Genomic DNA, 23,814 nt, shown 5'->3' on the forward strand with positions numbered 1-23,814 from the left:
CATCGATGTTCAAGTGGTATTCCCATGATCAGTTCAAGCCTGAAAACCAAGTTAAAAAAGTCCCATCACGGGGTTCTGAGGAGGCCGTCAGTAGCAAACTCCACCAAATTGCAAAGCAATATCCAAATGTTGATGCCATCGAATGGTCAAAGGATTGCCCGAAAAAATATGAAAGAGGCAAGCCATTCCTACCAAACCGGGACATCCAGCGCCTACCACTTGGAATGAGAAGGTTCCATGATTGGTACTTACGTGTTCTCCCAACGAGCATAGATATCATACAAGCATGCTTTCCCACCGGCACATTTGGAAGCCCAGCCAGAAAAATTGTCTTTGACTTCAATGACATGCACACATGCTTTCACCTGGAAGAAATGGAGATGAATCTAATTCGCACGTGGTGCCTGTAAGTCCTTGTCCTCCCGATATGATATGAATATAATCTTTGAATTATGTTGTAACTAACCCACGCCGTGATTTATAGAATACAAATGCACATTGTCAAACAAATGCCAAGTGTGAAAGCTGGGTATGTAGACCCTCAAGCTATAGCCCAAACAAATTTTAATTACCCTAAACGGTGGACACTGGATGCCAAAGAGCTAGCAGCTGCAAAGACTCTTCGGAAGAAAGAGCGCATCCGTAGTGCGAAGCTAAGGGAAGAGTCTCTTAAGGTTGCGGCATACATTGCCTTGGCTTTCAAAAATCTTCAACACCACTCTACTATATGGCTACCATACAACTTCGAGTAAGCTCAACTCTATACTTAAAGCTTTGTTCGATATATTTCATTCGATGCAAAAGGGCTTATCTAGTTCTATGATTAAATCCATGCAGCAACCACTGGATTTGTATAGCCGTCGATGTCGGGAGTAGCATGGCATGGGTCTTTGATTCATTAGATAAGGACACGGTGACATACAAAGACTTCATATCGATTCTCAAGACGTATACATATCGACAATCCTCATTAGCTTATATGTTTGTATACATATTTGTAACGTTCACTTTTGGATACTAACAAGTTGTATTTGCTAAAATAATTCGAACAGGGCATTTAGGTTCTATGTCACTAATCATCATGGAAGGCATGATCCAGCAAGGAAGAAAAAGCTGGCTATAAAAACACTATGTGCGGTAAGTATAACTTACTTCTTCAGTACTTCGTTACATGGCTGTCAAAAGCATTACTAAATATTTTCATATGCAAAACACACAGTGCCCCAAGCAGAAGCCTGGGAGCGTACATTATGGATACTATATATGTTCTATGATGGGTAACACCGGTACCTACAGGAGACACCCCTTAAGGGTAAGTTTGAACCTCTTCACCCATAGTATAAAAACTTCGTAAATGGTATGAAATACTAAACCGAAACTTGTTTTCTTGTAGTGGAGAGAAGAGAAAGGAATGAAAAGAGACCCATACAAGGATGACCAACTCTTAGAGCTCGTCGGCGACCTTTGCAACTTCATATTGGACCAGATTGTACACGTCAGAGGCGCCTACCATGACCGAGAGTCTGAGTTAGGTACAAATCCTCAGTACCAATACCTTCGTGAGATAGAAAAACTAGCTCTAGGACATTGATAACAATATGTATGGAATTTGTATATTTAATGATGGATTGTAGTTTATAGAATACTCTTATGTTTGTAGTCGCGGTCGCGGGGTGTTCGGCAACGCGAACGCTGGTCACGGGGCGTTCGGCAACGCGAACGCAGTTCGGAACGTTGGTTGTGGGACGTTCGGCAAAGCGATTTTGAATTGAAAAAGCAATTTTTTTGGCGGGAAAACGTACTATAGGGGCGGTTCTAGATTGAACTGCCCCTACAAATACCCGTTGGTAGGGGTGGCTGGTACTACAGCCGCCCCTACAAATCGATTTGTAGGGGCGGCTGGTGTTTTCAGCCGCCCCTACAAATTGATATTTAGGAGCGGCTGGTAATAAGAGCCGCCCCTACAAATAGATTTGTAGGGGCGGCTGGAAACACCAGCCGCCCCTACAAATCGATTTGTAGGAGTGGCCTGGAAACCGTTCTTACAAATACATGATTTATAGAGACTCTTGCGTAGGGATGGCTGGGTAAACCGTCCCTACAAATGGTCTACAACCGCTCCTGCAAATGCTTTTTGACGTAGTGTTTTTCGTGCCCATGTCAATATTGTCCCCGGCGGCGAGCGCATCACCTCCTGCCGCTTCCACGTCGGCGGGCGGCACTGACGTCGCCAAGGACTCGACTCCATCTCCTTCCACCTCCGGCTCCATGCCACTGGCAACGGCAGCTGCTACGTGCGGGCGCACTCCAAGTTCAGTGTCCCGTCTTTGCCGGCGTCGGCAAAGGACGGATGCTACGACCATAGGCGGGTACGATCTCGTAGGCACGACGACGCAGCTGCGGCCCGGGAGCCGATCTTGACTCCGGCGCCAAGCCGCCAACAAGGCATGCACATGCTAGCTCGCCTACTGGTTTCCTTCGTTCGTCAAACTAGGCATGCACAAGATACGGGGTTCTGTACGTGAACTCCCATGCACATGCTAGCTTGCGTCTTTTCTTGATTTCTTCGTACGTGTACACGTACATAATTTCTGTTTTTTCCCCTTTGCTAGCACAAATGATCGACGGCAAATAAACCAACTACCTTGTAATCCTTGTATATTAGCACTGAGGGTCAGTGGCACTAGAGGAACGGAGAACTTTTACATGGTGTTCAAACTTAAGGGTATTTTAGACTTTTCTCACCATAATTTGACACCATAAGCGCAGATCCACCACTAGGGCGAGCTAGGGCGGCCGCCCTATGTCCTTTTGGGGTGGATCTGTCATTCCAATGAAAAATTCAGACATTAGTGTAAAGGAAGAAGGGTCTCCTGAAGTATTGGACAGAGGTTGAAGACAACTCAGGCGTCTTGGCCCCCCTAGGTCCTTTTGGGACGGATCTGCCATTTTAATAAAAAATTTAGATATTAGCGCAAAGTAAGAAGGGTCTCCTCGGGTATTCGACAGAGGTTGGCGTCTTGGGCCATCCTGTGTGGTTCAACCCATATAGAAAAGCCACAGCCCACAGGCCCATTAAGAATAGGACCAGTCATTCTCACGTTTTTCTCTCCGTCCGTCTCTCTCCCTCATTCACGAACTCGCGCGTGGGGTGCGAGGAGCAGCTGGACTGGCGGAGGATGAGCAACGCCTAGCGCCTAGGGCTTAGCAGCGGTCGACGGCGGCGGTGGCGGAAGCGCGGTCCGGCCGACGGCGGGCAAAGCCAGAGGTCGAGCAGCGCTGGGCGTCGGGCAAGGCCAAGCCCCGAGAGGCTGAGCGCGCCACCACGAACAGGCGTCAGGCGGTGCGGGCCAGCAGCCAACGCACCAGGCGGCAGCCCCAGCCGACATGGCAGCCACCAGCTAGAGGGCAGGCTAGGTCCAGCCGCGGCCTGCTGGCTGTAGGTATTTTCTGTTTTTTATTTACCTTTTTTCACATAATTAGTTGTTAAGAATTTGATTAAGGATGAATCATCGATTTATTTGAAGTTAGTTTAGAATTATTAGTATTAGTATGCATGGATTCTCTTAATTTAAGGAACAACTTCTCTAACTTTTATGTGGAGAAGATTGTGAGACTAGCTGAAATATATGCTGAAAACTTCAATATTGGTGAAATTATTGTGTTGCCAAAGCAACTTAAGGAATTTATTGGCTTATATGTTGCCGTTGGTTGGCCAAAATTTTATAGCATAAGTTTGCCCCAGGTCATTTCGCGGGCTGGATTCGCCACTGTTGGCACCATTAGAGGCAAAAGTGAACGGAATTACTTGGACGACAAAAAAAAAAAAAAAGTTTAGGTGAGTGGCCCCTAGGTGCGCTCGAGCTTTTTAGTGGCCTGTAGGTAAGGACCATACCCGTTAGAGGCAAAAGTGAACGGAATTCCATGAGAGAAGCAAGCACATCCGCATCAAGTACCACTTCATCAGAGATTACTTGGAGGACGGGAGCATCAAGGCCAGTCACATTGTCACTACTGATCAGCGGGCCGACATTCTCACCAAGTTGCTGGGGAAGTCTAAGTTCCAAGAGATGAGGGAGAGGATTGGGCTACAACAGATCGCTTCCGGTGCTCGGCACAAGGCTTAGGGGGAGAATGACAGATAAACCTAGTGCTCGGCAGCACCTGCATCTTACTTTTCTGTATTTTACTTTCCTTGGCTTCCAAGCCTTTGTAATAGAAATATGCTCAGCATCCACTTTAGTGGTTAGAAAAATATGCTGGAGCAGGTAGAAAGTAGATGTTGCCCTCTACCCATAAAAGCAGGGGCACACCCTTGTATCAGGACAAGCCATTGTATTTCCTTTCAATCCAAGCGGCCAAGGGTCAAATTGCCCTCTGGTAGTTCCCAAAATCTGAATCTGAGATCTATTTTGGGCCGACAATGTGTTGTGTGGTGTCGTCCTTCACTCTTTTGTGTGTGTTGTTGTTGGTGTTGTGCTGTCAGTGTACATACTCTGTTGTATCATCTTGACTGGTAATTTATGTTGCCACTCCAATGCATTATATTCAGGTGGGGAATTATTTTTTCCCCCGGGATCCCTTCAAAAAAAAAAAAAATTAACCCAGGTGATTGTTTCTTGTTGAGTTGTTTTCATATATAGAGTTCATGCAATCCTCTGTGGACAATCCATAGGAAGTTGGCTAACCCTTTTAGGTGATATGAAAGCAAAAGCAGAAGCATTACCATGAGAGGACAGGGTCTTATCTAGAAGCTAATAGATAATTCAAATTGAAGTATTTCACGAACTGGACAGAGGCCACTTTGCTAGTCTCCGAGGTTACACAGCCAGCGCATCTTAGTTCGAGCCCTAGTAGCCACTATTACCCATTAATTGCCTTCAATAAAGGCTAAGATGAGTTGAAACTAATAAAAAAATTGAAGTATTTTGGAAAGCATTTTTGTGTGCATATGTTATATGTTATGCTGGGATGGTAATGCGAGTGCTGTGCTGCATCGGGGTTTAGGAGCCATATTGGCGCAGCTGGAACTTGAGGTGGATTGGTGCAGCAAGGAACCCAAAATACTAAATAATTTCTCAAGCTAGTTTGATTAGGTTTGTTCCGGTTAAACCTCACATAGGGTATCAAGCTTGTTTGCTAGAATAGATCGGCTCTAACTAAAAGGACACTTAATAATGTCATATTTTTAAGAAACTAGGAAAGAAGTCAGAAGCCTCCTTTCATTTTTGATATAGTCATCTCTCTCTTTGGATAAGCTCACTCAAGCTAAAGTTTGTAGGGAAAACCCAATAGCAGCCAGGGAAACCTCAAAGTTAACTATTGTGCTCCCAGCATCAGGGGTGCAAGATAGATATATAAGTAAAAATTATGTTTTCAGACTTAACTTTAATGTATTATTATAGTTATAGTTCACAATTTTATTTTTAGCTCACTTTCAGGTTACAGAGATAAGTTCTTTGTCAAAGTATATGCTGCGGCGTTCTATGTAGATTACTCACTTCGCATTGATACTGAGCAATGGAAAGAAAAGATTGGTATTGAGAGCTTTGACGGTTCCTCTGTTTTTTACTCCATTTTTAAGGGTAAGAGATAACTACCAATTCCAAAATTTAAGGAACCGTAGTATGTGCTAATCTTACTAGTTTATTTTGCAGCACCAGTTGTGAAATCATTGAGTATAATTCTTGTTAGAGCTGTTGATGGCAAGACCTTTGTGAATGCTCTAAATGATGTCATTGCTCACCAAATAAAAAACCCAAATGCTGAGGAAGAATCTTCCCTGTCAACCTTGCAGAATACCTTTCTTGGGCGCAATCTCAAACAGGGAACAAGCATATACTTAACTTGGCTTGAACCCAAAAGAATGCTGGTGAGTCACAGTCAATTCTGTGAATATTATGAATCTTCGATGGTGTTTCATTCCTCAAAGTTGAATATTGACTGTATAAACTATTTAGAAATAACAAACAACTATCCCACAATGAATACACTTCCATCGTACAAGAATTAGCAATGCTTCTAGTTCTATTAGGACTTGATACCTCAAGGTTGGAGCTCACTTTTGTCTGTACTGTTACTTCTGTCAGATCATTATCCAATGTGTAGCATTCCGTGATAATGAGTCTAATGCTGTCACCTCTAACATAGAAAATAGTGGAATTCAAACAGTAAATATGACAATAGCTTGTGGTTCGATTGGATAGGATTAAATGGAAATGACCTGCTAACTTCTTTCCGTCATGTAAATTTATCTACATTACCTGGCCGAATAAAAGCTGGCATGCATTGGCCATTGCTTGTAGTATAGAGAGACCAACAATTTAATAGTGCTTAGTTCACTAGTGGCACAAGAATTGACAACTTGTACAAGTCAGAAAAGCCAGACACATTGGCACCTTTTTTATCCAATGAAAAAAAGCAAATCTATATTTTAGTCTACTACTAGGATTCAAATCTTATTGGTTTTAACTGACTAGAGCAAACTTTTCTAAACTGTAGACCTTAAAGCTTAGTTGAGGTTTACAAAAAGCTTGAATTGCAACAAAGATTAACAGTAAAGCTGGAATTCTGTTTGTTCGTCAGATTTCCTTTTAATCTACTGATGGATTTATTCATTTTTTGTAGTTTTTGAATATTTGACATTAAATTATATTTTTGTTAGCTACTGAAAAACTGTAACAACTCAAGTTTGTGAATACATAAAAGTATGAAAAAGGGGACTTGTAGAGATTTATGTAGAGAGTGAGCTCAATTTGAATGCTGTTAACTTTTATTTCTGTAGATCTCCATTTCCGAAAATCAAGATCCACGTCAAGTTGATGCAGAGATCGAATCTGCTACTGTTAATTATGCTCTATACGATGGCTTCTTTGGTAAATCCCCAGTGTCCCCTTCTTTGAGATCATCTACAGCTCAATTGCTGGAAGCGCTTCTGCTTTAGAAGTGACAATTTCAGTCGTGGTTCCAGCAATGGTTGCTAGGAGTGGTTATTTCCCTTCATTCTCTCTTTTTTCCCGAGGGAACACAAGACGTGCTGGGGATGTCCATGATCATAGTTCCCATAAAGGAAATTAATTTAATTATTGTAGAGTTCATATGTAACATTTTTGTCATCCTGATGAAATATGGTGAATTGTCACGCCCTTGTGTTGATATTATGCTTGGCGGATTACTTTACATTTCCATCATTCAAATTGCCTAGCCCAACTTGCTCAGTGGAAATGGATTTTTCAGGGGCAGTAGAAACTATTGACTGCCCTTGGAAATTGATTTTCAAGGGCGGTTAATGTTGTGAACCACACCTGAAAAATGATTCACATTTTTGAAAGTTTCATGGCAATTTTGAAAGATCTCATTTCCTGCCAATTTCATCAAATTCAATCCATGCCACATGTATGATACCAATATAGTATAAACCTAGCGACATATAGTATATTTAGTAATTTAGTCGGAATCATCACGATTATTTCATGTACGTCAACATCTAACATTTCAATTGATGAACATACATATGCACCACATTGTACATCAATTTTAATTAACATTTGTCACTGTAACTTTTCTCACTCACAATGAAGTCGCAGTCTTTGCTCTTTCTTTGCTAATGTGCAATTAACATTGAAGAAAATGGAATTGCAATGAATAAGACGTGTAGGATGAACTGATGATGCCTAGAATATCGCACCGTTGAGGTGGCAAGCCATTTTAGGAATCGACAAGATTGCAATGTCTACGCCTCACAATCAATATCGAAGGGCCACATGGGCGCATGGGCCAGGTTGGTGGGCTGGCGAGGGGCGGGGCGCACGTGGGTGCTGCAACTGCGGTTTTCACCGTCAGGTCTTATAGATTTCAACGCTGTTTTTTCTCCGAATCGACGGTGCGGCGGTGATATATTATCACCACGGTTTTAATAATACCGTCAGGTGAAAATCCCGTTAGTAAAAACAATTTATGTAGCAGTGATTGAGTGTTATCCGTTGCTCATGCCGTGCTCTGTCTGATAGCCCCCTTCCGTGCTCAAAAGTTCACTTGTTAGTAGTGTGTTCCTTCGTATGCGTACCAATACATACATTATTCTATAGGGTGTTGGAAAGAACTGCTTCTGTTTTGGTCAACTTAATACTTTTGTAATTTGCGTGGCCGGTAATTGTAACTTCATTTCTTATTGTTAGTATCATAGATCTGCTTTAGTTAGGATATAGTATCAAGGTTCTCCTAGTATCCCATCAATTTACATATTACCTGTATTTACATATTCAGCTTTCCGTTGTTGGCCGTCACTATGAAGAGCCTAGAAAAAGAGTAGGACGGACGTCATGCTACTTGTAGCACCGTAGAGAAGACGTTGTAACGGCACACCGGGCATGTCGAGTGGTCGCGCAGCCACATGCCAATGCACTGCTGGTCGAACATGTGCAGGCACCCCGGCAGCCGCTTCACCATTTCCCCCTTCTCCACCTCCGCCTAGACACACCGCGCACTCCGACGGGCCGTCCGGCCGCTTCACGTCCTCCTGCTCGTACGCCGGGATGTCGTCCAAGGCGACCACCCGCGCCCCACCCCTCACCGGCGGCTCCCGCGCAAGCACGTAGATGGCAGCATGGCCTTCTTGTCGTCGTCCTTGCACCACGAACCGTGGCAAAGAACCAAAGTTCAAAATAGCGGGCTTTAGCGGCCGCTATAGCGCTATTTAGCGGTTCAGAAGGTGCGACGCTAAGCTACGATAATTTTGGCGCTAGATTATTTTTTCCGCTATTAGCGGCTAATAGCGCGCTATCTCCGCTAAATCGCAGTTCATTTAGCGCCGCTATTCTGCGTGGGCTTCCAGTTTCGTCGGCCCAAATCACGCGCAGGCCTAAATCGCTGGGATATCTACCGATGGGAAGCAGTCACATCCATAACCCTAGCCATTCGACACTGTTCCTCCCGAGCACACGTAAGTGCTGGCGGTGGCGCCACTGGATGCTGTTGCTGCTATGACCGGCGAGCGGCGAGGGTGCAATACCGGCGAGGGGAGTTGGAAGTGCGGCGGCAGTGAGCTACGGCACCGGTTGCTGCTGTTGCAGCGACTGCAAAGGGCAGCAACAAGCGACGAGCTCGCAGGAGTGCAAGCGGCAGCGCCTGCGGCTGTTGCTGCGACGGCCATGTCCCAGTCCCAGCTAGAAGGCAAGATTCTTCAAACTCTTTTCATTTTTCCTCTGTTCTTTACGTATTGGGCTGCTGGATGTGAATGGTAGTGAGTTGTGAGTGACGTAGTGCTGCATCTCATTCTCATGGTGAATTGAATAACTGATTGGCTTAGGATTTTTGTACTAGCATTCAGCTTGCTAGTACCGTTGATTGCTTTACTCTTTACTGTAAATAAATTGGCATTTATCCCATGAAGAAAGTGTAGTATCAGATCTGTTCTAGGCTGGTGCATTAAGCGTGCTACTGTTGCTGTTGATAGGATATTAAGTTTACTTTTTACTGTAAATACATTGGCTTAGGATTTTCTGTACTACTACTGTTGATTGGTTTACAGTTTACTGTAAATAAATTGGCATATATCCCATCAAGCAAGTAGAGTATCAGATCTGTTCTAGGTTGCTGCAGTAAGCTTGACCTCAGCAAATATAAGGAACAGCAAGGGTCATTTGGACATGACATTGCCACAAGGCAGAGGAGAAATAAGGACTTCAACCCAGGTGAAAATTGTGAAACTAATGTGATTGATGAATTATCCAATATAATCATTTTTGCTATCACAAGAGTTTAACTCTTTGCTTGTTCATGCAGCAACATAGTGGCTGAATCATGGCACAACTACACCTAATTTGAGGCTGTTGGCGATAAAGATTCTAAGTTTGACATGTAGATTCTCTGGTTGTGAGAGGAATTGGTCAGTATTTGAAAAGGTAATAAAAATAATTCTACTTCCACAACTCACCTACATGAATATATTTTACATCATTGTTCATTCCTTGAATTTTATTCATCTAAAGAAAACTATATGTCCCTAGTTACTTGGTAATTGATATTTGTAATGTCTTCATCTTTTATGTTTATTATGTGTAAAATTACTTGATATTTGATATATTTTCTGCTCAGCCGCTAAATAGCTTAGCCCGCTATTTAGCCCGCTATAGGCCCCGTTCGCTTGTCTTAAAAATGGTTTGTTCGGCTTCTTTTTTCAGCCGGAACAGTGTTTTTCTCTCACAACAATTCAGCTGGAATAGTATTTTTCAGCCAGTTTCAGCCAAGTTTCAGACCAGCGAATGGGGCCATAGTCTTTCTTAGCTTTTGGGAGAGGCAGCCGCTAAGGGGCTTAGCCCGCTATTTAAAACTTTGCAAAGAACCAAAGGCAGCAGAAGCGCCGCCTCTGCATCCGCTGCTCCGGTGCCGCGGCAGCCGGGCTCTCGCCGTGCGCATGCACCGGCACGGCAGGCAGAGCAGCCAGGCGAGGCCGCGCAGAGGCGAGCGCAGGAACCGCCCCAGTGCGGACCACGGGAAGAGCGCGCCGCAGAAGGCAGGGTAGATGGATATCATCGATATTACATATGTTTTCATATTTCTGTCCGAATTCGGATTCGAATACGGATAATGTCAACTATGTCGGATATGATACGATTGGATATCGATATCATAAATATGTGATTTGAGTATTCAGATACGGATACGGTATCGGATGTTGGATATCTGGACTCGGATACTGACAGATCTCAACTCCTCTAAACGTAGCTGATGCTGACCCAGACGACAAAGAAGATGGAGAGCGTGACCATGTCGCTCGTGCTGTGGGGCTTCCGCGTTCGCCGGACGAGCGAGTTGATGAGGAGGGCCGTGCCGCCGATGCACACCGCGTTGGCGATGGCCAGCCCGAACAAGCGGACGAAGCAATCCATGGCTCTACAGCCTACACGGGAGATGCTAGCTGAAGCTGAACAATTGCAGCTATAGAGCGTGTGCGTGACAGGACGATAAGGGAGGTGGGCTCAAAGTATCTTACGGGAATTTCCGAGTTCCTTACTCTCCGTGTGCTCGCGAAATGACCATATGTATGTTGAAAGAGATGGGTTAGACTTGAAACCGTGTTGTTTCTCCAAGTCAACTGCTTGGTTCGTGGAGGCGGAAACAACCTCAGAGAGCGAACGAACAAAACACTTGACCTTCGATATTCTGTCTTGACTCGATTATTAGCGAGTCATTTTATATAGTCCCTCATCCAACAGATTGGTTTGCATCGGTTTCAATTTTAAGAACTATCACCACGTCGATTTTCAATTTATCTTTCACAGTCACCGTAGTAAATCGAGGAAATGGGAAAAAAAACTCGATCCTGCAACCCAATTGAGTCTTTTGCCGGCCATATGTTCTGGATTTGGGATTGTTGCACGCTATCACTATGCCAGAACAGGCAATCACTGTGGGCGCTGATAAGCAGTTTATAACTACCGTTTTGTGACTTCAACCGGCACTGATAGCACAGACAGTGATAGGTGGACTATCATCGTTGGTTCGTAGCGTCAACCGGCAGAAAATCATAACTTTTTCATATAAGACCAGATTAAAATAAATTTTATTTCAAAATTGTAAAGTTCATATCTAACACTTTGTAGTTGATAATTTTTTAATTCGAGAGAGCGTGAACATTGAGGTCTTAGATTTGAATTCTAGAAACGTATATGTCGGTGTTTCGAATAAACACCAACTAGTAAATTTATATTTGTTGTGCGTTAGGTCCAGATGGTGTGCTAAAGTACACAACGTTTATACTGGTTTGAGCAGAATGTCCCTACGTCCAGTTTGCTTCTGCTCGTGTTATTAGCACTGAAAAAGGTTCGTAGTAGTGGGTACAAACGGCCGAGAGAATGACAGGTCCAAAGTCTCTGATGGAAAGGTCTAAAGGATGCCAAGAGCTCGGTTGCTGCTTAGCTGTGTGTTATGTGATGTGTTGTGTGTGGAATTGATCCACCCCCTTAGTGGGGTGCCCTGCCCTCCCTTTATAGACCAAGGGGGAGCAGGGAATACAGATGGGAGAAAGAAAAAAACCAGAGGTAGAGATGGTCCTTCGAAGATGTTGGGTCTTCCTTTTCTCTTGAGCCTGGCCTGCTGGCATGGCAGACGGTGACAGAGATAGCACGTCCGTTGATCCTAATAGGGCCGTGCTCTGGCTTCGTTCAGCAAGTGGTCCCGTCCCATCCTACTCCGGCGGACGGTGCGGCGTGCCAGGGTGCCGAGTCGTGACCCTACGGGGAGCAGACGAAAAAGTGATCATACGTCCGTTACTGTAGATGATATGAGTTCCCTCCTGGATTGTAGTGGATGTCATATGCTTATGTCAGGATCCGCGTCCAAGGGCTGATGGCGGCGTCCACAACACTGTAAGACAAAAGTCGGCGCCTACAACACTGTTCGAGCTCTGTCATGCCTAGAAGGGATTAAAGCGCCCGTCCCATCATATCCTGACGGTACTTTTTCGTAAGCATGTAGGGTATGGTCCTCGGTACTGCGGTTGACTTGAGTGTCCTGTCCTACTCTGTGCTCGTCATTATGAAGGAGTAGGGTGCAGACGTTGGGTGAGACGGAGCCTGCCCCAGGACGTCAAGCGAGGCGGAGCCGGCCCTCAAACGTTGGGCGAGGCGGAGCTAGCCCTCGGCCGTCGAGTGAGGCGGAGCCAGCCCCCAGACATCGAGCGAGGTGGAGCCAGCCCCCAGACGTCGGGCGAGGCAGAGCCAGCCCTCAGTCGTCGGGCAAGGCGGAGCCCAACCCCAGGGGTCGGGCAAGGCCAGTCCCCGATCGTCGAGCGAGGCGGAGCCAACCCTCAGCCGTCGGGTGAGGCGGAGTCTGCCCCCAGACGTCGGGCGAGGCGGAGCTAGCCCTCAGTCATCGGGTGATGCAGAGCCCAGCCCTAGGGGGTCGAGCGTGGTGAGCCCAGTCCCCGGTCATCGGGCGAGGCAGAGCCAGCCCTCAGCTATCGGCCGAGGCGAAGTCCAGCCCTCGGGGGTCGGGCGAGGCGGAGCCAACCCTTAGGGGCCGGGCGAGGCGCGGCCAACCTTCGGTCGCATGGGCAAGAAGTGTAGTTGCGTTCTTGTCTATTTTTTATCATCAACATTTGATGGTTATTAGCTCCACCTCATTGGTTACCCTAGTATTAGGTCCCTGACAGTAGCCCCTGAGCCCCTAGGTGATTCGGATAGAATCACCTGGGGGTGATTTGACTTGCCAGAGGGTGCGCGCGAGCACACCCGACAGGTGTAGCCCCTGAACCCCTAGGTGATTCGGATAGAATCGCCTGGGGGTATTTTGATTCACCCGAGGGTGCACGCGAGCACACCCGTCAGGTGTAGCTCCCGAGCCTCCGGGTGATTCAGATAGAATCGCCCGGGGGGTAATTCGAACCCTTCGCGGATATGGCTGTGAGATTTGGTGTCTTGACAACTGGATAGTTTAAAGGGAACCCTGGTATCTCGTTCACGAGGATTCATCCAGGGTCAGCCCGATTGTGACTCGATTGTGGATTGAGACTCCCTCGAGGCTCGTGCGCCTGAGTTTTGGCCGCTCGCGGGCCCATCCTTCATTGGGATGATTGTTGAAATCATTGGGCCAACCCTCGAACTGCTGATCCTAGATGGGTCAGAGAAAACGCTTTCTGACCCGTATCCCCTCTGTGGGAAAAGTGTCCTGGTTTGCCCAGGAAGGTGAAATGTCTGGCACGACTTTGGTGGGAAAGGACAGGGATTAGGGGCACATATCCCACGTGGTGATGTGGTGGTGAATCCTGGCAGGCGCGAAGATCCAGGCGGATGGTTGCCTTCCTCGCATCCGTCACCCCTATAAAACCAAGGGCTTCGCCCACAGGGTTTTATACTTTGCCTCCTCGCCTTTGCATCTACAACCTCCACCACCAATCACCTGAGCCTCCTGCACCAGCATCACAGCCGTCGTCAAGCTTGCATCTAACCACCCCCATCGTCTAATGGAGCAGTGGTGTAGATCCGATGTCACTCTCTAGCGCCTAGAGGGCCTCGTTCGCCGTGGCCTTCTTTGCATGTGGACCGCCGCCGAGGAGTGGCGGCTGCCCAGCAATGAGGATGCGCCGTCGCCGCCCGAAGGATATGTTGTGTCCTTCGCTCGCTTTCATGAGCGGGAATCGCCACCCCTGCCCACAAGTTCCTTCGGGGGTTGATGAACTACTACAAGGTGGAGCTGCAGCACCTTACTCCCAATGGGGTCCAGCACATTGTGGCATTTGTCGCCCTTTGTGAGGGGTTCTTGGGGATTAGTCCCCACTTCAACCTATGGTGGTATTTCTTCGCCATCAGCGTCTTGAAGAAGCGGGAGAAGAAACGAGAGCTGAGTGTGCTGATGGGATGCGTCGACATCTCGGTCCACAACAACCGGGTCAACGAGTACCCGTCGATGCATCTGTCAACCTCCAACAATGACACAGCTGCCCCCTTGTCAGCGTTCACCAGACACCTCATTGAAGAGGTCCTGAAATCGTGGAGGATGTGGGGGGTCCCAGATAAAGACAAGAAGAAAATCCAGGACCATCTCACCGCCCTCCAAATCTTGAAGGAGAGGGGCGTTAAGGGGTCAGGGATCATCGGTGCCTACCATACGCGGAAGGAGGCGCTGCTGATGAGTCGCGTGCTTCCCCTATACCTGATGGCTCCCGGAGCGTCACTCGATGGGATGGCGCTTGTCGATGAAGCGCTCTCCCCTTTGAAGTGGCGCAGCGCATCAAGGAGGCGATGGAGCCTTCGAAGGACGACGCCGGCGTCATTCTTGATTCTGTGTATCCGGTGCTGGGGCACCCCCCAATGCGGCTGGAACCGGGGTACATCGACTTTGTAAGTTCTCTTTCCCCGTACCTCCTTTTTAATTAAGCTCCTGACTCCTTGATGCTCATATTGAGATAGTGGGACCAGCCAAAGAGGCTCATCGTTATGGACCGTGCGGCTCCACTACTGAAGGACCCACTTGTGGTGACGGCGAATCGCACCACGGCCGAGTGGGAGAAGAAGATGAAGGAGGTCAAGAGGAAAAAGAAGTAGGAGAAACTATGGGCACAGGAGCGAGGAGAGGAGACAGACAGTGACGACAACGACGATAATGAGGAATATGACAAGGTAGTCGCCGACATTGAGTGGGGCGACCTGGGAAGTGAGGACGCGCTGACAGGCACCCACTCATCAATGTAGGGACCCTTCCCATTCCACGCAAGGGAAGGTGAGCTCGTGAGACCAGAGGAGGTGGGCTAGACCACCAGCCTGTCCTTAGCACCATCAAGGGTGGGTGGATCTACCACCACGCCCGAGGTGCCAGCAGGAGCGGGCAGACCCGTCGCCATGCCTCAAGAGCTGGCTGGAGCAAGCGGATCCGCCACCGTGCCCGTGGTGCCGAGAGAGGGGAGTGGCTCGGCCGCCATGCCCCTAGATATGAGGGAGGCGAGCCCCTCGGCCTAGGAGCAAGGGACAGGCTCAAAATGGTCCCACCTTAACAAGGAGGAGCAGGGAACTAGGGGTTCGTCCCCCAAATGTCTCCACCGCCCAATAGCGCCAGCGTAAGTTGCCGATTCCTCTGTTTTCTCTGTTTTTCATTGTGACTCACGCCTTTTGTTTCTTCTACAGTGCTAGGAGACGGGTCAAATGGGGCACTTCAATAGTGCTGGCGCCCAAGAAAACCATCACCCTTCAGGCCAGGTGGGGGCTGCCGCCTGATGTCGCTCCCATTTTGGGCGAGTATGGAGCCGACGTCATAGCCTTATCGGCCGGTCTGGCGCCGCTCACAGTGGTGCATGTGCCCTCAGTGGGTCAAGCTATCGGCGACGCTGAGGAGGCTTCCTTAGAGGTTGCCGCTCAACCGGCGACGGAAGTGATGCCACTGCCGATTTTAGGCCAGGCAGAGCTGTCGACCGCATTCGTTGCATCGACCACGGTAGGCGTGGCATAGCCGGACGAGGTCTCACTAATGAAGGTGTAGGTGATGGTGGCTACGACAAATGGGTCGCAGCCAAAAGGTGTGGTGGTGACACCCGAGGCAGCGGCGCATCCCGAGCTACCGACGGCCCTAGAGACGATGTCCGCCGTGGGCAGGACCGAGGGGGTCATGGCCCAGGGACCCTTGGACACCATGATGGTTGCTGAGGAGACTGGCAGAGAGTTGTCCCTGGTCCTACCATCAGAGGGCTGCACCCGCCCACATGGGATGGGCCCCCGCTCCGGTGGGTGAGTCCGTGGGACCCGTCGTCGGAACTCTTCATCCTCGATGATGCCGTTGAGGGCATGGAGTGGGAGAAGCTTAGTGAGGGGTTCATGGTCATGCTAGAAGCTCTGAACTAGGCCAGTGGTGCCCTTCGAGATGTAATTGTTCCCACTAGCTAGGTATTCACTTGGTCTTGCCTCTCGGTCTCTTTTTCTTCATCAATTTTTGTTTTCTGACCCCGTCTTTTTAGTCTCTTATTGCTTGTAGCTGGGAGAAATCTTGGTTCCTTCATGAACACAAGGAGGATTGGGACCGCCTCATTGATGAGGCATGGCTGCATAGGGACATGACTGCCTAGCTCCGCCAAAGGGTGGCCGAGTTGACTCCCCTTGCCGTGGAGGTAGACGATCTTCGGTGGCAGGAGGCTAAGGCCCGTCGAGATGCGGTGGATGCCGAGAAGTCTTTTGACAAACTAATGGAGAGGGCATGGCATGATTAGGAGGAGGCCACTAGAGTGTGGAGGGAGTGGGACAAGCTACTCCAGCTGGATGTCGAGACCCACCAGCAGGTCATCGACCTCCTGGCCAAGGCCGAGGGGGAGCAGGATCTTAGGCTAGTGACCGAGGAGAGGTCCATGGCCCTAGAGCAAAGGGCGAAACTGGACACCGAGATGGTCACCCGGCTGTACATAGAGTGAGATGAGCTATGCCATACTATGGAGAGGCTCCGCTTGGAGCGTGGCGCGGCCTGCGGGGAGCACAACCAGGCCATCCGAGAGCACGACAAGGCACAATAGAGGATCAGCTCCCTCCAGGCCAAGCTAGAGACCATGAGAGCCCAGAAGCTAGAGGCCGAGGTTGCCGCTACCGAACTAGCCACAGATCTTGCCAAGGTGAGGAGTCTTCTTCAGGCGGAGAGCGACGAGCTCTATATCCTGTAGGTTGCCCTTGGCGTAGTCTGCGATGACCTACAGGTGGTGCTAGCAGAGGGGACCAGCTCGCTCATGGCCCATGCCGCAGATATCATGGCATGGGTGCGCTAGCTAGAGATGGAAGCTCTTCGCTAGGGATCATCCAAGCCTTCGCCATCGCCTACTCGCATTATGACGACAACATCAATTTCGAGGCGATGAGCCTCGGTTTTGCGCCTGGTTATGAACCCTCCGAGCTAGATGACATAGAAGCGACGGTGACTCCTTTTGTGGAAACCCTGGTGAGCAAATTTGAAGATATGCTTCTCCCCAAGAGGGGGTAGTTAGTCGAATGAGTCAGATGGACATTTATCTATAATCTATGGACAAGTGTCGGCACTTTCATTCTTTGAAAACAGATTCACATCTTTGTTTCAATAAACAAATTTGCAATTTTGTTTCGTTTGATTGAACTTGCTTTCTTCCCTTTTTGCATTCGAAAAAGGTGCTCATGCAATCCGACCCTTCCATCTATTAAGGCCATAGGGCCCAAGGTGTATAAGAAGGGAATTTTGATTATGCTGGTGAGCAAAGTTACCATAGTCATCGGGGCATGGGCTTTTTGCAGTCTTACCAGGCATGCTCAGTTATTTGTTCCCACAAACCTTACTGCTAACCTTATCATGAGGAAGAGGTCCGATGCAGTGACTTTTTTGAGAAAAAGGAGGTATTTGTACCTTTATAAGCCCCTGAGTGAGGTCTGACCCCTTGTGGTTGCAGGGGTTGGATGTCACGGGAGACCGAAGAGAGGATAGCGGAACTACTCTTGTATCCGCACGTACCCCTTCCTTAGGATTTTTGCCATCATTCTACGACCGTGCGTTCGGTATCGTTGCAAGTCTAGCCTTCCCCGAGCCCCCACACGTGGAGGGGGTTCGGTCAAGGGTTGGCTCATTTTTGTGACTGTCGCCCCGTCCACGGTTTTCGCAACTGGAGGGGTTGAGGCGACGTCAGTTGCCTTGATGGCTCGAGTGACACACTTGATGAGCTCACTAACAAGGATGTTCAAATGGAATCCGGTCCCATTGCTCATGACAGGGTCGGCAAAGCCCTCGGGTGACATTCTATTGTTCCTTAACCCGCTTTTCAATAGATTCCCCCTTAGTGGGGATTCTATGGGCTCGGCTAGAGGCTAGATTGAACTAGAAGGTTGAGATGACCCTATCCGCCTCTATGCGCGTTGGGGAAGGCCACTGAGGCTCATCTGCGTTTTCTCCCCTAGCTCTTGTTCGATGTGAGGCAGCCTCGGGCCCTTCATGGGCCAGCCTTCGAACCTCGGTCTCTCGATCTAGGATCGGGCGGCTCGAGCCCCCGAGCCCCTTGGGGTCTGATAGGGGTCAGCCGTGTTTCACGCATCACCCCATCCTTGGTTTCCTCAACTAGAGGGGCTAAGCTAATGACACTTGCCTCAACGGCCCGAGTGTCGCGCTTAATGTGCTCGTTAATGGGCACATTCATATGGAATTCAGGTCCGTCATCCGCTGATAGGGTCGGCATAGCCCTCATGTGGCATTCCACTACTTCTTAACCCGCCTCCTAGCAGATGCCTGAGCCGTTCGATAGGCTCAGGTGGCCCATTGGCCTCTCCTCGACGGAGATTCTGTGGGTTTGGCTCGAGGTTAGGATCGAACAAGAAAGGTCAAGATGTCCCTGTCCTCTTTTGAGCGGGGTCAGGCAAGGCCATTAGGGCTCATCTTGTTTTTTCTCCCCTAGCTCTGTTTGACATGAGGTGGCCTTGAGCCCATCATGGGCTGACCTTCAAACCTTAGTCAGTTGCTGCTCATATCAAATGAGGCGACTACCGCTTCGTGACGCGACGCGAAGCGTTGAGATGCGGCACTTGCATATGCAACGCTTGAATATATGGAATGAATGTACGATGTAATGGAAACGAAAGCGAGGGTTGGTGATGTTACCTTGGTGGCATGAGCTATGGGAAGCTCTTACCGGACATGTCCGTGTGGGGTTTGGGTTCGACATTTGCGACGGGGCCGGTGTAACCTGCACAAGTATCGCAATTTTTTTTGTTTTTGTCTCTCAGCGGTGATGCGAGTCGTTCGATTGACTTAGGCGACCTGACAACTTCTCCTTGAAGGAGATTCTGTAGGTGGACCCCTCTGAACCCTTCTCGAGAAGGTGGACGCTAAAGCTAGGGGTGCAGGGACAAAGAATTTGATTACGCTGGTGAACAAAAAATGTCGTAGCCGCTAGAGCGTAGGGTCTAGCGGTTCGTCTAGTTTTACTCAAAGTTTTACACCCGCACATCGTGCCTCCAGTTTTTAAATGTAAGGAGGGGTCAGGCGAAGAGAATGTCTAAACAAGTAGACACTCTTGGCAGCCCCAAGCGATGTCTGCGCCTCTGTCATTGCTAGGGTCAGAGGCTCGGTAGTAAAATTGACACGCAAAGTAAGTAAACAAGGGTGCTTATCTTTTGCCCACCATTCGTTCGGTGTTCACTTAGGCCATCCGATTGACCCAGGAGGCCCATTGGGCTCCCCTTGATAGAGGCTCCATCATTGGGTCCTTCTAGGTCCTGCCTAGGGAAGCAGAGAGTCACCTACATGCGGGTGCGCCTTGTTTCTCGCGCCCAGCGTGCGGTAGTGATGGGCCATGCCCAGGCCACATCCCATTTGACCAGGCGGTGTTTCATCAGGTAGGACGCGTCTCGTCGGTCCAGACGTGTCCCCTCAAATTCCCATGAGCATCAAATTCCCATCTGCATTGAATAGGAGAAGGGAGAGAGTTTTTCGTCCTAACCTTTTGCCTTTCTCTAACTATTGCGCCTCCTCCTTAAATAAGGGAAGGGATAGGGTTCTCATCCCATTCCTCTGCCTATTCTTGAGCTGCTACCTCCCCTCTTTCTTCCTTTTCACCAAATGCGTTCATGCATCGCAGCGGTTCCTAAGTGAGAGAGGGTAATGCCAGGGAGAGGAAAACTCATAGAACCACTCATGAATCCAGAGCGCGATGTTGAGCTAGAGGTCATCCAACATAGATGAGATGGTGTCAGCCACCTTCGTCGAGAAGGGGCCACTTCCGCCGAAGGTGGAGGCACACTGGAGGGTGCTGAGCGTCGTCGGCTTTGTCGTCGTCCGTGAGGCCTTTGTTCAGGATGGAGCCATACGGGGACCTCTTCCGACGAATCTTCTCTAGGCGAGCCTTGTTAGTGGGGAAGCCACCTAGGACTGCATTGATGGGGGGCTTCACCCTTGCAGCCGCTCAGACCGATGAGCTCATGAAGTTTGATGAGATGTCAGAGACATCCATTAGCCATGGTGGCCATTCTTCGACGGGCAGCGCCCCCCGTTCAGGTGCCATTGTTAGGGTTGTGGCTGATCACGATGGAGTAGTCCCTAGATGCCCTAGCGAAGACACCACGGTAACCGACGTGGTGCTCGACATTGCAGACGACGGTGCACTCAAGGATCCCATGGAGTGGTAGGACATTGCCAATGGAGAGTGTGGCGCGGCAACTGTAGTAGTATTTAGAGTAGAACTGGTCAGAAAATGTAATCGTTTAAGTTGTGGAGGAGCCCCTGTGTGAACAGTCTTTTGTATTCATGAGTACATCAGTCCATTTTCATGATGAAATCACTTTGTAAGCAATGAATTTGTGCAAAAATAAACTAGTTCTCAAGTTTTGTTATGGCAAATAGCTTTTTAGCTCTTCTCCCTCTTTTTGTAAAAGAGGTTCAGTGCCTTCCAACCCTTCCCGTAATTAAGGTCGTAAAAAGCTCGGAGTGCGGGAGAGCCAATTCTGATCACGCGTGTGAGCAAGGAGACCATAGCCGCTGGGGCATGGGTTTCCCATAGTCCTACTAGTTATACTCAGAGTTTGTTCCCAAAATCCTAGCCCTTAGGACTTACCATGAGAAAAGAGGGAAAACACAGAGAATGTTTGTAAGATAAACGTACTCATACCATCCCCTGAGTGAGGTCAGACCCCTCGCACTTACAGGGGTTGGATGTCATGAAAGATTGGGGATTTTGATGACAAAACTGATAAGAGAAAGCATTTATTTAGGGGTAAAAATGATGTAGCTGCTCAATGTTCTAGGCATTGGTGAAGACATCGCTGTCGATGGTTTTCAACTTGTAGGCGCTTGGCCGGAGTACTTCCATGACAACGTATGGCCCCTCCTAGGGTGGGAGAGCTTATGGCGGTCCTTGTTGCTCTACACGAGGTGGAGAACTAGGTCGCCAATGTTGAAGGCTTGGTCCCGCACCCATTAGTTGTGGTACTGTCGCAACGCTTGCTGGTACTTGTCTGAGCGGAGGAGGGTGATGTCGCGAGCTTCGTCTAGCTAGTCCATGGCGTCTTCGTGGGATGCCTCGGCTCCCTATTCATCGTATGCTCTGATCCTTGGCGCTCCATAGTCGAGGTCGGTTGGGAGGACGACCTCAGAACCATAGACCATGAAGAAAGGCGTGTAGCCAGTGGCTCAACTAGGAGTTGTCCTTAGGCTCCAGAGCACCACGGGGAGCTCGGTGACCCAGCGTGCACCAAATTTGTTCAACTAATTGAAGATCCTGGGCTTGAGGCCCTATAGGAGCATGCTGTTTGCACATTCGACCTGCCCATTCGTTCAGGGGTGCGCGGCGGCAGCCCAATCGACCCAGATGTGGTGTTCATTGCAGAATCGAAAGAATTTCTTACTGGTGAACTATGTGCCATTGTCCGTGATGATGGAGTTTGGTACTCCAAAGTGATGAATGATGTCAAGGAAGAACAACACGGCTTGCTTGGACTTGATCACGGAGATCGGCCAAGCTTCGATCCATTTCATGAACTTGTCTATGGTGATAAGCAAGTGGGTGTATCCTCCGGGCGCCTTCTTGAGAGGCCCAACCAGATCGAGCCCCCAGACCTCGAAGGGCCACGTGATGGGGATCATCTAGAGTGTCTGGGTCGGGAGGTGAGTTTGTCAAGTGTAGTACTGACACCCTTTGTAGGTGCGCACGATCTGCTTGGCGTCAGCTACTGCAGTGGCCTAGTAGAAGCCTTGTCGAAATGCATTTCCAACCAAGGTTCTAGGCATGGCGTGGTGACCATAGACCCCATCGTGGATATCGCTCAGCAAATGCTCCCCTTGTTCGATGGGGATGCAAAGCTGTAGGATCTCAGTGTGGCTTCATTTGTAGAGTTCGCCCTCTACAAGAATGAAGGACTTGGCATGACGTATGAGCCATCGAGCTTCCATCTTGTCTATCGATAGCATGTCATGGAGGAGGTAGTCGAGGTAGAGAGTTCTCCAGTCGACCAGAGGGTCAGGCTCTATCGTTGGATCCTCTTTAAGCTCCATGACCTTGGGGCCAGACGGAGCCATCGGTTGGTTAGCCCCCGAGGCTAGATCGGACGGACCGTCATTGGCCTGCTCCTACCCTTCGTAGTGCACCAAGGGCTTATGTTGGTCACTGGTGAAGACACCTATTAGCACCGGCTCTCAGCTGGATGCCGCCTTCGTAAGCACGTCGGCCACCTTATTGAGGCGCCTTGGGATGTGATTGAGTTCAAGGCCATCGAATTTGTCCTCTAGCCATCGGACTTCTTGGCAGTATGCAGCCATCTTGGCGTTGTGATAGCTCAACTCCTTCATGGCTTGGTTGACGACTAGCTGGGAGTCGCCCTGGATGTCGAGGCGTCAGATGCCCAACTCAATGGCAATGCGTAGGCCATTGATGAGTGCTTCATACTCAGCCACATTATTAGATCAGGGGAAATGGAGACAAACCATATACCTCATGCATACCACGAGGGGCGATACGAAGACCAGCCCTATGCTGGCGCCCTTCTTCATCAGTGATCTATCAAAGTACATCATCCAATACTCTTGATTGATGACCGTCGGTGGTGTTTGGACCTCGATCCATTCCGCGATGAAGTCAGCCAACACCTAGGACTTGATCGTCATTTGGGAGGCATACATAATGCCCTGATCCATCAACTTGAGTGCCCACTTTGTGATTCTTCCTGTGACATCCTGGCTTTGGACGACCTTGTCGAGGGGGAACGATGTCATGACCATCACCGGGTGTGTGGGGGTATTAACCCCTATACCCTTATGGCTTGGATTGGGCTGGCCTAGACCAGGGGGTCTGGCCCACTAGAAGACGACGTGCGGCCCAGCCAATCTGCTTGGAGTCCCATGCAAGGAATCAAGGCAAACTTGGAGATCAAGCAAGATCCTGGTCGGTTAGAATAGAAATCCTTATCCGGCCACCTATGGCAATTGTAACTGGTTAGGATTAGTTTCTAGATCTGTAACCCTGCTCCCCAGACTATATAAGGCGGGTAGGGGACCCCTCTCAAAACATCTCTCATTGACATACAGCAATACAATCAGACGTAGGGCGTAGGTATTACGCCTTCACGGTGGCCGAACCTAGATAAAACCTCGTGTCTGTCTTGCGTCACCATCTTGTTTATAGCTTGCGCATCTGTCTGTCGATAATCTACTACCTTGGGCATACCCCTAGGTAGACTGCTAACCATATTTCGTTGATAGTGGCGCACCAGGTAGGGGGTGTGCGTACTGCTCTCCAAACGAACAAGATGGTCATCATCCCTGGTTCTATGGCTACGCCGAACGGCCTCACATTCACCATCGTCCAGATCACCTAGACCACTGGCTTCGACAACTTCATCACCA

At 48.9% G+C, this 23,814-nt stretch overlaps 1 protein-coding gene and 1 pseudogene across 1 annotated transcript; one reads left to right on the plus strand and one right to left on the minus strand.

Annotated features, from left to right (window-relative positions):
- The first annotated feature begins 2,157 nt into the window (after positions 1–2,157).
- LOC136465387 (fatty-acid-binding protein 3, chloroplastic-like) lies at positions 2,158–7,135 on the plus strand. The gene is made up of 5 exons (XM_066464138.1): positions 2,158–2,277; positions 3,212–3,443; positions 5,442–5,585; positions 5,658–5,872; positions 6,785–7,135. The coding sequence occupies exons 1-5, from the start codon at positions 2,158–2,160 to the stop codon at positions 6,941–6,943; spliced, it is 870 nt and encodes a 289-aa protein (XP_066320235.1). The 3' UTR covers positions 6,944–7,135.
- A 1,373-nt stretch (positions 7,136–8,508) lies between these two features.
- On the minus strand, positions 8,509–10,943 carry LOC136465388 (uncharacterized; annotated as a pseudogene).
- Positions 10,944–23,814: the final 12,871 nt, after the last annotated feature.

Source organism: Miscanthus floridulus, chromosome 7 (genome assembly GCF_019320115.1).
Source record: "Miscanthus floridulus cultivar M001 chromosome 7, ASM1932011v1, whole genome shotgun sequence".
Lineage (NCBI taxonomy): Eukaryota > Viridiplantae > Streptophyta > Magnoliopsida > Poales > Poaceae > Miscanthus > Miscanthus floridulus.